General features: G+C 37.5%; 1 protein-coding gene across 1 annotated transcript in view; it reads left to right on the top strand.

Moving 5' to 3' along the window:
• The first annotated feature begins 1,333 nt into the window (after positions 1–1,333).
• The window catches only part of LOC105226513 (dual specificity protein kinase splA), a 73,689-nt gene continuing 57,425 nt past the window's right edge, over positions 1,334–17,597 (top strand). The window contains exon 1 of the mRNA XM_049457684.1: positions 1,334–2,409. Within this exon, the coding sequence (XP_049313641.1) occupies positions 1,578–2,409 (832 nt within the window). The 5' untranslated portion in view covers positions 1,334–1,577. The remainder of the gene's footprint in view (positions 2,410–17,597) is intronic.

Below are 17,597 nucleotides of genomic sequence, written 5' to 3'. Positions count from 1 at the left end.
TTGATATAAAAGTGTATATTAGTGTACTCTTAAGTGATAATAAATACTCTCTCTCTTTCTTTAATCTCTATCATTACAGAACAGCTAACTTAGAAATAGAGAAACATAGTGTTCCCAAGAAAAATGGGATATAATCCCCCACTTTAGAAAATCATAGTTACTGTCTATTTATATACAGATTAGGGCGCTATTATTTGTTTCCGAGAAGGTATACTTTTCTCTGGTTATAGGAGTTCCACATGAGCATCGTTCGATTAGCGCCAATGTGGGAGGCTCAAATTTACCATTTTTGCATTAGTCTGCAAAAAGCAGAGGGAAGATCGTCTCAGCATATTTTTCTCAACTGCTTCGCTAAGGTTTAATCATAGTGATTTGCAATTCTTTATTCAGCCAGAAGAAGTATGTGGTGTCGATGTAATTCTTAGTTCTTTTTATGCGCTCAGCTACTTTCTTCCATGGACGTTTTACTTGCTTTCTAGCATAATACTAGCAGCGGTCTCATTGAAAAATACCCTAGTACAGAGATCACGTATTTTTTCTGGAGATATTTGATAGCACGATTTAGTCCAGCTTTTTGAAGATATGTCAGCCAGTCCATCCTTTTGTAACAGCTCAATTGAAAAGTCCCCGGAAAGATACACTGATGGTTCTTTAGAATTAAATCCATATGATGTTTCGGATTGCTTCTGCATTCACCGGATTCGCAATATCTGGCCTCCAGCGACTCTTTCCAATTCTCAGATCTAAAAGAAATACTTTATGAGAAGAAATTTTCATCGTATGAAGAGGTGATCGTCGAAACCGAACCAATTTTGAAGCAAAAGACAAATCGCACTACAAAAACGGTATCGAATGGAGGATCGCTATAATCAGTGTATCACCCTTAAAGGGAACTATGTTGTATAAAAAAAGGAATTTTTACAAAATAGAATGTGTTTTACTATGATAGATTGGGGACTTTTTAATTGATCTAGTTTTGCACACATTCTTTTCTCTTCAAGAAGCAGCCAATAACGGAACTGTATGACCTATTTTTTTGATTTGACGTGGAATCTTCACCAGAGTTGCCACACAAGCAGCGCAAGGCTAGAATCTCCGAAAAGATTGTTTAGATCGGACTACCATAACATACAGCAGTCTTACAAATGGTCATCAATCAGATCGCAATTATGATAAAAATCCTGATGTATCATTTTAAAGTATCTGTTGATATCCAAAGCTTCGGTGAAGCGGAGGTTAATGTTTTGTCTTTTTTTATCTTATTGCTAATGATAGATTGATTCTATTATTTTGTAAGTTATATAATACGTCATACCTCAGTGAATTATTTGTTTACTTATTTCTCATTTCACAGGCTCCATCGACACTCTTAAAGATGTGAGGTGCAAAATAGTTAAGCACCACGTGTTTGCACAGCCGCATGAAGTTGCAATGAACACTAAAACAAATACAACAACACAGCGTAATTAGTGCAAGTGTAAAGACCGGAGGCTGCCGAAAATGCTTGCCACTAGAAAATCCTTAATAAATTTCCGTGTCACCACCACCTCTTAAATGCACGCTAATAAGCCCAAAAAATGCGTTTTCCATTGCGACGCAACGCGAATGTCCTAGACACGCTTCTCACCGAGACTCTGCAAATATTGGTGGTGTTCAGCATAATGGGTTGGCCATTTAGTGGCATGCAACAGTGCGAAACCAAGGGCATGAGTGCGGAACGTGTACAACACCAACAGCAACAACAACAACAATTGAGTAAGCAGCAGCAGCTGCAACAACAACAGCAACGTCTAGAATTACATTACCTGCACCATCAGCAACACCACTTTTCACAACAACAACAGCAACAGCAAATGCATAAGCTAGCGCCGCACACGCTCCAACAACGCAGCGCACAAACCATCGGTGGTGAACCTTCGCCAGGATTAGCATACCGACACGACAAAATGGAATTAATGACCACAACTGTATCTCCAGCTAGATCCTCCCCTCAAACAGCATCCTCGTCGCTGGCCTCGGCATCATGGTCATCATACTCGTCGGCGTCATCATCATCATCGCCATCATCATTAGACACGCATGACATGCACTTCGCTACACCAATAATTACAAAAAATTATCAACACAATAGGGCGCCCACAGGCGCTGCCGACGGCGACGCGGCGTATACGCAACCCATCACAACGATCACATTAACGGCTAACGAAGCCACTGCCCGTGCCACTGCCACCGCTCCGATGATGAGCATTAGCGCTGCAACTGGTGTGGGTGCAGAGCCTACGGACATGCGAAATTACCCAGCGCGAACCTCCGTGTGGGCCCTGCACGCGCTGCATCGGGTTTCAAAGGACACGCAACATAACGGCGTTTACGCACAGCTTCCGCCTGTCAATAGTGACAGTGCCAACGGTGAGTAGCTGCTCGTTAAACACAATTTTTCTTTCCTTTTTTTGATGTCGTGTTTTTCGTTGTTGTTATTGTTCGCTTTGGCCAGGCCTTCAGCCGGCGGCCACTAATCACTCACATATTTCACGCTGAACTTGAGGAGGCAGTGCGGACGGACCGATGCGAGATATTTGCTTGCGTTTGAGTAGAGGCTCTAACTAACACGTGCCTCCTTAGATCTTGCGTGCTTTGTTAGCGCCATCTATTTATATCCGTTTGCCCTATAATTCCTTAGTTGAATGCCATTTTGAAAAATTATCTGATTTAGCTTTGAGAATAACCTCCGCAATTGCACGAAATGCTGATAAAAAACGAAATTGCGCTTTAAAACGCCCACAGATGCTAGTCATTTATAAAATTTCATAAGCAACATGAGTGAGCATATTTCCGAGAAGCCGGGTCTTTAATTAAAATGTAGCATATTCAAAGCGATAATCTTGAGCTTCACTTGCCAATTAGCGATAATTGCATAGCAGGCCTAATCAGGAACGAAACTCTGGGTTGTTTATTATAGACTCTATATTTGCCTAAGATATTTTGAAAAGCTGAGGGAATTTTAAAATGATAATGATGGTGGCGCTGGCGATGGCGATAAAGTGCTTAAAAAATATGATGTGCGTGGAAGGTTATGCTCATCAAAAATTCATATAATCAATCTGTCGAATTATGTAATTGAATATTTATAATTAAGGTTTAATTTTTATTATAAGTTTTTCTTGTTTCCACAAATATATAGAAATATTCGAGTGATATCAATTGTTAAAAAGGAGTGTTTGGTTATTTTTGTATACTATGAAGAACATACCTTTTGCTCTATACGAAAAATGTCTGTACGAGTAATTGAGATTTCAGAAAAATCCTTCAGTAAAACTTGAAAATTGTGTCAATTTGTATAATTAGTTCTTCTTGCTAGTTTTCGATTTTCATCTGCATTCTTCTTGAAAAAATATATCTAATGTAATTATGTCGATCGATTTCTTAAGATTTCTAAGTTTTCCAAGAAATCTCTTGCATATATTATCTTGAATAAACCTTTTATCGAAGGAAGGTTCTATTGACTTAGGGTCAGTTACTGAGCTTCTTGTCTACTTCATACCAAGTGTGAAAGACTACAAATTTTTGTGGATCAAGGTCGTTACCAACAGGGCTGATGTAATTTTGACAGCTCGTGGTACACATATTGTATAAGGATTTGTGTTCGTCGATGGGTTCAGGAAGGTTTGCCATTCCATTATCTCATTTTTCACTTGGAACAACGACTGAAAATTGTTCAAGATTAACTATTACGTAAATTCACCTTCTCCGGTGGCTACAGTAAGAACTCTTCGCGCAAAACACTGTTGTCATTATGTTCCTTATTGCAAATATATTGCACAATTCGAACATTATTATAATTTCCACTACAGTGTACCCCCTTCTCGTCAAAGTGAAGCCACTAATGAAGGAAATATTCGCTGTCGTTCAAGCCTGTGTTGAGATCAATCCGAAACAGTCGGTTCGATGACATCATGGCGAATTTTGCTGTTGGATTTGGCTCTGAATCCGCATAAAATTGGGTTGGCACAAGAACTGAAGCCGATAAACCATTTGTTGCGTATTGTTGTATGGCGGCATCATCGGAATTTCTTTCTTTCGAAATGAATACCGTTGCCATTAAGAGCAAGCCTTGTAACATACTGTTAACCGACTTTTCTTTCCTGGAATTTATTGACATTAGCGCGGAAGATCTCTATTTCCAACAAGACGACGCGCCCACTCATGTTCCACATCTAATCATGGATACGTAGCGTGATGGCCATTTGGCCGAAATTTTATTCAATGGCATAAAATTATCGGTATAAGGCAAAAAAAATACTCATTATGATCAGTAAGTGCTTTGTTTCTTTTGAACTTGACGTCGTTCTTGTTCTCGTTTATTTAAGAATACATAATAAAATTAAAAAAAAAATTAAATATTTTTCGAGTCGCTACGAACTCCGACTGTGCTAAGAATTAATGCTCCACCTCTTTTGATGAAACCGAAAAAAATTTTGTTCTGCAATATTTTATCCGTACAATGATTATATGTTGGAAAAAAATTACAAAATAACGGGGTTCGAATAAAAACAAGTTTACGCAAAATATTTTCCGATTTTAGCTGCCAAAGTCCGACTTTCTACCAGAACTGATCAAAACTGACAAGTCATTGTGGGGCACTTAGGCTCCTAAACACCATTTAGTTAATCTATGCTGGGATCTGAGCATCTGCGGTTAATCTAGTACTCAAAAACCCTATTAAACTTAAGTTTTCCATTAAATCGAATCAAAATGTGGGTACACAAAAAGCTGAAAGCTGCTAGCGTTTGAGTAAAGTCGAGTTCAACTCTCCGAGTAATGCGATTGACCGATATGCTTTAACCGAATTAAGCCGCAAACACACACATACATACATACAATTAAAAGCTTACGTGCAATTACATATTTATGAAGTTAACTCTTAATTCAGTCTTGACCAATTCCTTTTGATTCAATTAAGAGCAGACCCCGCAACGCAACGGCGGCCTCTTCATTTACTTACTCACTCAGCTGAGGCTGAAGAATCCTGTGGTTGGAACTTACTTGTAAAAGTTTTTGCCAATGTTAGCATGCTTTAGGTGATTTACTTATTGCCGTTGAACAAACATTCGGAATTTTATGTGCGAGCATGTAACCCGACGACTACTCATGGAAGTTCGAAGCAAAACTTTTTCCGGCTAAATCGCAAGTGGAAAAAACAAACATTTAACAGTTTTCAATTAACTTTTGTTGAAATTGAATTGATTGGTGGGCGGTAGGGGGGATGAGTGGGGTGGTAGGGGCGATGATCCCAAATATGGTGATATTGGTGTTTGTTGATTGTTGTTGTTGTTGCAGCTTCAACTTTCTTATTTGAGTTTAAAGGGGTGTGAAATTAGTCAAGGAAGAGCTTGTTGACATTATTTGAAAACGGGAAATGTGTCAGCGTCTGAACGCACACGCAGAAGCCGGAGGGTTAGACGTCTTTACGTACGTTAAATATATTGCACTTACTTGTATATACAAACAGTATGTTTGTGATTGTAGAATCGAGTGTTTTTCGCAATTAACCGACATTATTCATTGGTAAGAAAGCACGCATTAGGGTGGGGCGAAAGCGTAAGGAAAAATCTGCAGAAGAAGTGAGGAAAGGGTTAAAGATTGAGTGCAAAATATTTTTAAGGGGTTAAAAGCTTACTTTCGAGAATTATTTAAACGAAATCTGACTACAAGTAGGGATGTCTTTTGTATAATAGTAAGAATATGACTCGAAAGCTTTTCCTCTCCGAAATTGTACTTAAAAACTACTTTGGCTTGGAAAAAATTTGAGAAAAAATTTAAAATACTATTAATATTCTTGAAATAAATTTAATTACTTGAAATTTCTTCGAAAATTTCTTGAAAATATTTTTCAAAAGATGGTTCTAGCCAACCAAGTGATCAAATTTGATCGGGACTGGCCCTTGTAAAACACCCTGAGTACTCACATTCATAAAGGAAATCAAATTTGATGACAACAAAAATTTCTTGAAAATATTTTTCAAAAGATGGTTCTAGCCAACCAAGTGATCAAATTTGACCCGGACTGGTCGTAGAAAAAAGACCTGAGTACCCTATACTCATCAAAAAAAACCAAATTTAATAACGATTTAATGGTAAAACTAACCAACAATTTATCGAATGGTTCTCCAAAAATGAGCCGAAACCGAAAAAACCAAAATTCGCTGAAGGCAAAGAAGGCCATTCCAACATAACAAGCTTGTATTGGTTCAGCATCCTCTTTTGAAGACGATAATAAATATTTGTCTTAGTGGACATAAAAATGTAGTTTCATTTGGCAGTCCGGATCAATTTTGATCACATATAATGACCACTTAAAGGTATCTACGAGAATGAAATTTTGTTATCCCTAAATGTCTTTAAGATTTTTCTACTCAAAAATTTCATCTTAATTATATTTCCAATCTATCGATACAATTCACGGTGAACTGAGCACCCAATTGTTCTATAAAAATTTACTTCACGTAATTTAACATGCTTCTTCAAGTTTTAGATAAACGTGAAACTTTTTTATCCGTGCGCAGAAACTTTGAAGGCCGCAAAAGAGCGTGAATAAGATCATAAAAAGTTGTACGCCCAAAGCTGCGGCACAATGACGAAAAGTTTAAATGCTATGCGGCGCCTGTAAGCCTTATTAATGCCTGCACACACATATGCTCCCACATACTGCCACATAAACGAACTACTAAATGCTGAATGGCGTTCACAAATGTGACACACACCTATATAAAGGGTGATTTTTTAAGAGCTTGATAACTTTTTAAAAAAAAACGCATAAAATTTGCAAAATCTCATCGGTTCTTTATTTGAAACGTTAGATTGGTTCATGACATTTACTTTTTGAAGATAATTTCATTTAAATGTTGACCGCGGCTGCGTCTTAGGTGGTCCATTCGGAAAGTCCAATTTTGGGCAACTTTTTCGAGCATTTCGGCCGGAATAGCCCGAATTTCTTCGGAAATGTTGTCTTCCAAAGCTGGAATAGTTGCTGGCTTATTTCTGTAGACTTTAGACTTGACGTAGCCCCACAAAAAATAGTCTAAAGGCGTTAAATCGCATGATCTTGGTGGCCAACTTACGGTCCATTTCTTGAGATGAATTGTTGTCCGAAGTTTTCCCTCAAAATGGCCATAGAATCGCGAGCTGTGTGGCATGTAGCGCCATCTTGTTGAAACCACATGTCAACCAAGTTCAGTTCTTCCATTTTTGGCAAAAAAAAGTTTGTTAGCATCGAACGATAGCGATCGCCATTCACCGTAACGTTGCGTCCAACAGCATCTTTGAAAAAATACGGTCCAATGATTCCACCAGCGTACAAACCACACCAAACAGTGCATTTTTCGGGATGCATGGGCAGTTCTTGAACGGCTTCTGGTTGCTCTTCACCCCAAATGCGGCAATTTTGCTTATTTACGTAGCCATTCAACCAGAAATGAGCCTCATCGCTGAACAAAACACGCGCGCGAAACACATTTCGAACCGAACACTGATTTTGGTAATAAAATTCAATGATTTTCAAGCGTTGCTCGTTAGTAAGTCTATTCATGATGAAATGTCAAAGCATACTGAGCATCTTTCTCTTTGACACCATGTCTGAAATCCCACGTGATCTGTCAAATACTAATGCATGAAAATCCTAACCTCAAAAAAATCACCCGTTATGTACATGTACATGGATCGCAAGGTACCCAGCGGGAAAGAGGCAACAAATAAAATATATTTTTCTAATTCTTAAATGAAAACTATAAAGGAAAATGAGTAGCTGTGGATTATCTTAAGACAAGCTATCAGACGAAAAAATTGTATAAAAAATATTAAGTAATATTTTAGTGACAAAATATTTAAAGTATGGTAACACTATTATGAAACTAGTAACTGTAACTGTAAAAAACTATATTAAAAATGAGAAATGTATTATATAAATATGAACAAAAGCCACCGAAAGCAATAGCGCTTCACTGTCTGATTTCCTACTGGGCTGCCATTGGTATACTCTTACTATACTTGCATTCATCCAATTTGGAACGGAATCAAGCGCTCGAAAACGAACAAATGTATGCCCTTCCACTCCGATTACCTCTTGCGCCAGCGACATTTAAATACTCCAAAAGTTTTCAGCCCAACTTCCGCTTCGTACTGTCTTGCGCCTCCGGCAGTGGCAACGTGCCACCGTCACCCAACACACTTATCACTTTGTCATTGTCATATGCTACTGCTGACACACACACAAACACACTCACATGCAGGCATTGTGAGCAGCGCCGCTTTAATCCGTATCCGCGCGGCGACTGCTCGCAATTTTCCGGCGAGCATCGCTTCATTTATTCATAGGGCCACTTAGCCGACATGCGTTTGCGATTGCTGCGTCTATCATCCCCCCATTGCTTCATATTTCTGCCGCTTCCGCACACATATTTATTCATTGCTTCCCCATCAGCAAGTCTTCGCGTCTATTTGTCTGTTCAACTGACATTTATTTGTTGATATGACTGTCCATCTTCCGCTTTTCTTCTGTTAGCCATCTCACCTCGTGCGCCTACCCGTTTTATTTGTTTCTGCGCCTTTATCATTATTAATGCCGACGATTTGGTGCTTCGCCTGCAAAGCGTGTGAATTGCTTTGGCTTTGGCTCTCATTTGACTCCGCTAATGGCGATTCTCCGCATCATCTTTGTGGTTGTTGTTGTTGTTTATTCCTTTATTTGTATTTCATTTCATTTTTATTTTTGTAGAATATGTGCGGTTGTGCGTAATGATGGCAGTTTCCTTTGAATGTTATTTATCGTCGCCTCCACTTCTGCTTTTGTGTCATAAATTTTCGCATTTCATCAAATTAGATTTCCTGCTCACGCAACGAATTGCTATACGCATACATACATACATAAAAGTTTGTGTGTTCGTGTAAATAATATTTTATCGGAAATATGTATATTTGCTCAATGTCGCGTGTGCCCGATTACGTACAGGGTATTTAGTCAGCTTTGTATTTAGAATAACATTTCAGGCTCATTGAAGGCAAATTAATTACTTTTCGGTTAATAGTGGGTTTGTGAACATGGAATGCTAACAGTTTTTTTCCTTCGTACTTCTGACTTTTCCAGACTCGATACACTTTTCAAATCAGCATTTCGTATAATTTGATGTAATCAGCTTTAGACCTTTAGATTTCTAAGCTGTTCTCGAAGCCGTCGTTGTTGTTATAACGGGTACCGAATCCGAGTTAGGGTGGTAAGAATTAAATAAGTTATCGTCGTCGTCATCCAACGGCAGGTCCAAGAAATGTGCCACGTTTTCTCGAGTTCGGGAGAGGGTTGTCAGCTGAGTAGGGTTAGTGGGGCCTACAAAGAGGTGGGCAGTGTCATGCGGAGACTCACTCAGGACATATTTTGGATAAGTTGGGGTGTATTCTGGATTAGTATGGGTTTCACCTGCTCTAGTACTCAGAACGAAGCTGCGCAAGACTCTCTCTCGTTTCTTGCGGTAACTCCAGCTCTTCGTCTGCGGTGGGTGGTGGTTTGGCTCTAAGTACGCAATTCACTGAGAGTGAGTCAGTAAAGGCATTGTTGGCTCTTCTGTGAAAGCCTGTCATTGCATGTCGGAAGTTTGTAGCGTCCTAAGACTGGTCAGCGTATTGTTTGATGTCGTCGACATAGTTGAGGAATCACTTTTTGGTGCTCCTAGAAGGCGGTTCCGCTCCAAGCAGATGACTGAAAGCATGATTTCTGCGAAAGCTCCCCTGCAGGAACTGCTTGGAAGGGAGTTCATTATGCTCCTTAACTGGGAGCATACGGACCCCACTATGCAGGTGTTCGATAGGATACATCAAGAGGCATCCTGTCGTAGTTCGGAGTGCAGTGTTCTGACAAGTCTGGAGCTTCCTCGCTTGCGTTTTACTGCATTGTTTTAGATGCTCTGTGTTAGTGGATTATTAATCTTCCGAGCTAGAAATTTTACGATATTTTTTTTTTAACTTAAAACGGTTTCTAAGTTCCAACTGGCATGCCGTAGATTATATAGTTTATTTTCGTTCGAATGAGTTTTGTGCTAAAAGTATTCCAGAATGAGAAAGCTAGTCCAAAAAGAACGCATTGCTCATGCACATTCGTAATTCAATGTCTTATATAAGAGAAGATAAGCAGCAACCATATATTTCTGATCTGAAACATTCGCTAAAGTGACGTCAATGAGTCTATAATACAGTATGCCACTTCGTAAAATGATTGCTCTCATACGTGGCGTTCATATTTGTCTTCCATGACTCAATGTTGGGGGTGCTTTAAATAGAAGCATGTGAATTCTATGCGGGTGGCAGATATATTAAGTGGAGGCTGCGAAAAAAGGAAGGTGATACTTTCAGCGACACCTTACAAATTGCATTCATTACAATAACACAGTTCAATTAATACGCAGCAATTTATTTTCAAATTCAAATACAACACACATGGTCACAGCTGGGGCACATGCTAAGCCTTTGCCGTTATTAATGCGGCTCATGTAAATCATTCGCATTGAACATTAGCGGATCACATATGAAGGTAAGCTGATAAGGAAATATGTGAAGAACCATATACATACTACTGTGGGCAAAAATATTATGTCCTTATATATCTTAATATATTAAGTAGTACAGATGCTTCTGAAGGTTACCTTAATTGGCTGAAATCACTCATTTTTTGTTTATTAATCAAATCGCTATTTATAATATGAATGCCCCACTGGTAGAATTGGGTATGGCGCCTATGTATTTGAATAGACTGATATTCGATATAGAGGTTCACAATGTATACCTCTGAAATTTTAATCAGGATTTTCATTATTATGGGGGATATCGATTTTCCAAATTACCCTTACAAATATAATTGTGAAATTACTCAAAAGAGCTACATATAATCTATTTTACCAAATTCAAAACCCCTAAAAATTAACTGCTTATAATCTGTCCAATCATCGTATGGATAAATCACAAATTCACTCCGATCGAGTTATTATTATTTTTTTTGTTGAATTTCAAAGCGTATATCATGCGCCAACCATGGCACACCAACACTGTCAGCCAAAAACAAATGTAAATTGGAAATAACAGAGAAAAAATACACGCAAAGCAGCGAGAAACCTAAAACAAAAATCAACACACGACCAAACAGCCTGTAATTCATGCGAATTCTAAAAATTATGGTGTTTTTTCATTGCTGGTTGGCAACGCACGCTCTCTGCACCCCATTCACCATAAATGCGGCGGTAAATCAAGACAATGTGCACAGACACTTCTCCTTCTGGGCTTTATCGTGTTTGCCTTTGATTTGTAGCCGTCACTGCGATTTTAGAAAAGAATACAAAGCAACAACAAACGGCACCGTCAAGTGTGTTGTCTGGGCCACTTTTGCCGCTTTTGTTTTTGTTTCTTGTGAAATTTCGCATTTCCATTCATTTCGAACAAACGCCTACAATTTATTTGCATTACGCGTGTCGGTCTCTGTATGGGTGTGTGTGTGTGTGAGTGCCGTCTTTCAACGCAAAAACGCAAATACATGCAAGCCCATCATTCAAGCGGCAGCGCGCGTGTGTTTGTGCAGCACTTGAGTTATCATGCGAATTTCATATTTGCCTTTGCCTTTGTCGTTGCCGTTGCTGTTGCTGTTGCCTCTCTGCTTCGGCTTTAAAGTGCGCTCATAAATATTTCATGCATTCATTATGTGCAATCATTATTATTGCCGCTACTCCTCAGCCGCTCGCCCCGACTGTAGCCATAACGCACAGCTGCTGCCGGCGCTGTCGCCATCGCCTCAGAGCATGTGTTGCGTATACGCAGCGGCGGCCGCAGGTGTGCACATGTTCGGCAGCCGCAAAACCAGGAAAAAGTTGCAATAATAGAAAAAACGCAGTAAATTTGTGCACTTAAGCAGTGTGTGTGTCAGTGCATGCTTGTTGGCTGTCAAACAACATTGAGGCATGTTTCTATGGGGCGAAAAAACAATAAAGAAGCAGAGGAAGAATCACAGCAGTAAATTAAAATAATTTGTTATGTGCGTAATATCGCCATTGTTTATTGAAAATTGACTGCTCTCACCATTATTTGAATGTTAATTATGTTTGCTTCGCTGCAACGCTGCTGCGTTGTTGCGTTGTTGCCGTTTGTTGTTTGTTGCTTTTTATGGCTGCCTTTAATTGCTTTGTTTGTTTGTTTAGCGCTTTATTGCATTCGCAAATAATTTGTTTTAGCTGAAAATGTGCATATTTAACGGCACATTGCAAATGCTGTTTGCATTTACTGAATTTTCGAATTCGGCACAGGGTTGCATTTCGAGCGTGAACTAAACACAAGCAATACGCGCGCACTAAATGTGTTTGGTATTGATTTTAATCAACCAATATCGTTAATTTAGTCACATTTGTTAGCGCCGCAGATGGAATTATGTGCTAAATAATATTGCGTAGCCAATTGAGTGAAGTATTGCTAGTTGCGAGTGCAAAAAAGTAGGTCATTCCATTATGCAATGCGAGGCAATTAATTTTAATTGATATATTTGCTCTTTATGGGCCAACTAATATTAATAATAATTTAATTATTACTTGTTTTGCTGTAAAAAAAACAGAAACATTAACAAAATAGAAACGTGGGGCGATATAATTGCACATTTAATCCGATTTTAATATTTCTGGCAATTAGCAATTTGTCAATGATCAACATAATACATATATACATTTTAATTATGGTTGCACTTTATGCAAAAACCAAATTTATGCTAACCAGTAGAACTGAAATACTACTTTTTAAATAAATTCTGTGTTTTTCTTTTCATGCTTCTTTTTGCTTTAATGATTTTGTAATTTAATTTGTGACTAATTTAATTATTTTAACTTTGCTTTGTAATTCAAATTCATTTGTCTCTTTGATTTATAAAAAAAATTAAACTTCCAGCTTTATGCTTGAAAATGTGGCATTTTAGCTGAGCAAAATGTGATATTTTACCAACTATAGAAGAATTGAAAAAGCTTTTCCGTTGAAAAAAAAATATTTTCCTGAAAATTTATATTAAATTTGTATTAATTTCGCATGGCATTTTAGAGTAAAATTCTATAGCTTTCTGTTTTTGTTTCTTTGACTAAGTAAAGTCTCCAATAATTAGTGTTTTATATCAATTGACTTGACTAGTAAAAAGTTTATCAATTGCCAAAGGCAGACTAAATTTTTCCAGTTGCTAATTGATGTACTTGTCCTGAAGATGGCGGGTGAATTGTATCTCCACTGTCTTCTTGCCACTCATATCTTCACTATTACTATTCCGTATTTACATACCGAATCAATTGCTTTGGCAAAAGCTTGCGATATAAAAAAATATTTTATTAAGAGGTCAATTGAAAAGTCTCCGGCCTACCATAGTAAAACAAACACACATTTTTTTGCCAAAGCTCGTTGTTTTATGCAATATACTTAGTTCCTTTAGAGTATGCTAAGTCGATTATGTGGACTTTCCAAATTTTCTGTACTATTGTTGTGGAACGATTTGTCGTTTGCTTCAGAATAGTTAAAGTTTCGGCGATCCCTTTCTTTAATCGACGAAAATTTCTTCATATAAAGCGTTCTTTTGAGATCTGAAAATAGGATATGGTCGCTGGGGACCAAAGATGGAAGCCCAATTCTTGGATTTTCGCCGCCGTTTGCTCTGACATTGGCCACGGTGCATTGTCTTGGTAAAACAGCACTTACTTGTGCTTCAGAAGAGGTCGTTTTCCATTCAACGACCTGACTATAATAAAATTCAATTGAAACTTGCAACAGTAAAATTAGTGTTACCATATGACAACAATTTCGTAAAAATATTATAATTTTTGAGAAGGACAGATATATACGTATTAGGATTTATAGCCGAAACACAATTAAAGTAAAATATCTCTGCCATAAATAAGAATTAATAACTTTTTGGAATAGAAATGTATTTTTTTTTTTAATTTTAATTTAAAAAAAATGATTTGATTTATTATAAAAATATGAATTTTATAAAAAAATATGCGAATTTATTCGACTGTTTAGCGGCTTAAGAGTGCAGCAAAATATTTTACTTCCAATACAAGCGAGCATACTATTTACTTGCTCCTTTTTTGTTGTCTTATGTTAGCTATCTCACTCTAAAGCCACACAATTTGCATCTCGACAGTTATTCCAACCATAAAAATAGAAAACAATTCGCACAACTGAAACTCAAAGACATCAACGTCAGCAATAGATATTCCAAGTTCGAAATGTCACTCAGCCAACAATTTTCTTGTTAACTCCGTGCGGGCCATTAAGTCAATTACCCTCCAGACAGTAATTTCATACTATGCAGAAACTAAACAAAAAAAAAACAAAGAAAAAAAGTGAATAGAAAAACATGGAAATTACGCAAAACACATTGCAAAAGCATAACAGATGTCTTTTTTCCAAACATAATTGATGCAAAAACAAGCCTGTTGGCGTTGGAAGAAAACGCAGATGGATGACCTCCTTCCCATTGACAGCAACACACCTTTGTATGTAGTAAGAAAATTAAGTAAAGGTCCTGGAATTCACAATTGTATTTCCCCATTTTCTAAATAATTACATTCGTTATCTGGCGTGTGTTGGAGGCAAAACAAATTTATCGCTTGTGTGTTGCCAGGTGAAATTGCTGCTTTTCGAATTAGCTTTCCTATGTGGCCATAAAAAGTAGTCATTAAGTGCCAAATTGTGTCTATTTGGCAAATGAGAGATCATTTCAATACTCTGAATGAGTAAACAAATTATTATTAGAGGGAAAAGTGTGAGATAATTAGACAGGAGTTGGATTTTTTACGGATTGCAGTTCGTATACAATTATGGTTTGAGTAGTTGTTTATTTGCGGTACTTTCGTAAGACTCTCACATTGTTTACATACTCGTATGTTTGTATAAAATAATTATTTTGAAATCTTTCAGGATGGAATTTTTATACAGACAGTACTAGTGGTTTAAAAAATTTAGTTTACTTTTAGGGTTGCATATAAAATTTTTGAGTAAAGACACGCACCAATTCAGAAGAATCGCAGCCTTTGGTATGAGCCCAAACTTAAAATTATTTGCTACAATTTTTTTTAGAATATTGACTGGCAACATTTTATTGTTGAGAACTGTTATAAACAAAGAATTTTTTCATCTTTAAGAAAATTTTTTAATTCAGAACTGAAAAAAATACAAAAATTATTATCTCAAATTATAATTAGATTTAACATTTTTATACAGTTTCTGGCCAGCTTTTTCCCCCCCATCTTGTATTACACGAAATCGTTTATCAAAAAGACTTTGTCGCACAAATGAACAGATCATGCAGATTAGAAAGGGCAACAACAACAAAAATGCAAATGAGCTACACCAAGACCAAGACACTTTTTAGTTTTCCTTAGAAATCCGAAGAAGCCCACTTCACACACTTTCTTGCGCACTGCAAATTCCTTCCAGTTTTCTTTCAACTAGCGCTACACGAGGCGTTTAGTCCTTCTACCATTTCAAAGGGTTAATTTTATATGGTAATCCGCATATTTTTAACATAAATATTACAATCATTAAATCACCATCAAGATGGTCAGTGAATGTGACACCATCACTGTAGCGCTTGCTTCTCCATGCATGTGTGTGCGTGAGTGTGGATGAGCTTAGCGTTAGTTAAGTATACGCCACAGCCTTTTTAGTGAGGCTCATAGAAATACAAATACACACACTCATACACTTACACTGTTGGGCTTCGTTTATGCTGTTGAACATTTCACTCTCATTCGCTTTATTAGCCTTTGGCATAGTGAGAGCATACATGGTTATGTGTGTGTGTGTGTGTGTAGTTGCTGTTTTCTGTGGCACTGAAGCCATTTATGTAGATTCGCCCAATGCCGTGCGCAGTTGCCACACGGCAAGCCTTTCAACTGTTGGTTACTTTGCGCTTACACTAATATTCTAATACTTTCATCTCTATTTTCTCGTTGCTTCGTGCTTTTTTATTATTTTCCTATTTACTTTTTTGTTTTACTTACTCTTGCCTTGCCTTGCTTACGTGTTGCACGCAACTTTAGCCTGCTGATTTTATTCCACACAGATTAAGCCTTTTTTGTGCGATTTTTCCCCAACACACACACGCACACATATGTACATATATGTGGCGTTGTGACCTTCGTTTAATCCATTTGCTGAGCACACAGGCAAATGGCTCGGATGGAGTCTCGGCATATTACGGCAAACTATTGGCTGGCTGGCAGGGATTAGCCAACTCGATTGCGCTCTACCATGTATGCTTGTGTACGTCCATGTCCCAACCTGACATTCTTTCTTTTCTCTGCAACAAAGTATGCGAAAGTAGAAGTTGCGCTTCCACTTAGTCTCCTTGCGCCTTCAGCTGCCTAGTTGACCCTTTAACTTTCGTTGATGACTTTTTAAATATCAGCTATTGAAATCTCGTCGCAAAAGTAGTTTTGCTTCGTGTGCTTCATGTGCTGCTGGTGCATTGGTGGCTTGCCGTCGCTGGGGTCATGGCATCAAATAATATTAAAAGTTCGCCCAGCCAAGTAGTTTGAAATTTATTCATATGTTCGTTACACTTTGTACGCATTTGCCGCAATGCAATTTTCATGCGAGTTCTCAACTTTCCTCTATTTTGCATTAATAAAATGTTTGCAACAACTTTAAATTACGGCACGCCGCAGGACTAGTGAAGGAAATTTTATGAAGGTTGAAAAATTACACCGATAAAATCATTTTGGAATCCATTTGAATTATTTTCTGCCAGGTGTGGCAAACAAGTGAAAACAATGAGAAGGGATTGCAATAATATTTATTTGAAATAATTGGCGAGTTGATTCAGTTTATGAATTTTTTTTTAATAAAAGGTTAACATTTTTTTATGAAATTTCATATACAAAGTAACTACTAACAATTATCTCAATTTATTGATTAAGAGCTAAATTGATTCTTGAAAAAGTTTATAGCCTTTGTAGACTTATTATATATAAAACACTTACCAGCAAAAAGTCTCCATATAAGCATCAAAATAATATTATTATACGGAGGAATTTAATACACGAAATTAGTTATTTAATAAAAACATCGAAGTTTTTGTATAAAAGAATTTACGATAGAGTTCAAAGAGAAGAAAATTAGTAGTGGTGAAAGAAAAAAATCCAGAAACAAAAAATAAGTAGTAAGGAAGCTAAGTTCGGGTGCAACCATGGTGATACCTTAAGGTGTACAACGCCAACCAAGGGGTCGGAATCCAAGTAATTTGTATACATATATACAAACACAACAAAAAAATGTTTGCTACGAGGGCTGCTATATATATTTCTGGCCTAATAATGAAAATAGGCATATTTATCAACGAAAATGTTTATTTATTCATTTTTTTTTTTTTTCGTTGGATTTGGCTCGTCTTGGAAGACCCACACGGTCGATTGCTGTTTTGTTTCGGGCTCATACGCATAGATCCATGATTCGTCACCTGTGACGATCTTATAAACGTCTTTTGAAGCACCGCGATCGTATTTTTTCAGCAATATCGAATGTATGCTGGCGTGAGAAAT

Source organism: Bactrocera dorsalis, chromosome 5 (genome assembly GCF_023373825.1).
Source record: "Bactrocera dorsalis isolate Fly_Bdor chromosome 5, ASM2337382v1, whole genome shotgun sequence".
In the NCBI taxonomy this organism is placed as follows: domain Eukaryota; kingdom Metazoa; phylum Arthropoda; class Insecta; order Diptera; family Tephritidae; genus Bactrocera; species Bactrocera dorsalis.
Note: the sequence above shows the minus strand (reverse complement) of the source record. Positions and strands in the feature narration are given on the sequence as shown.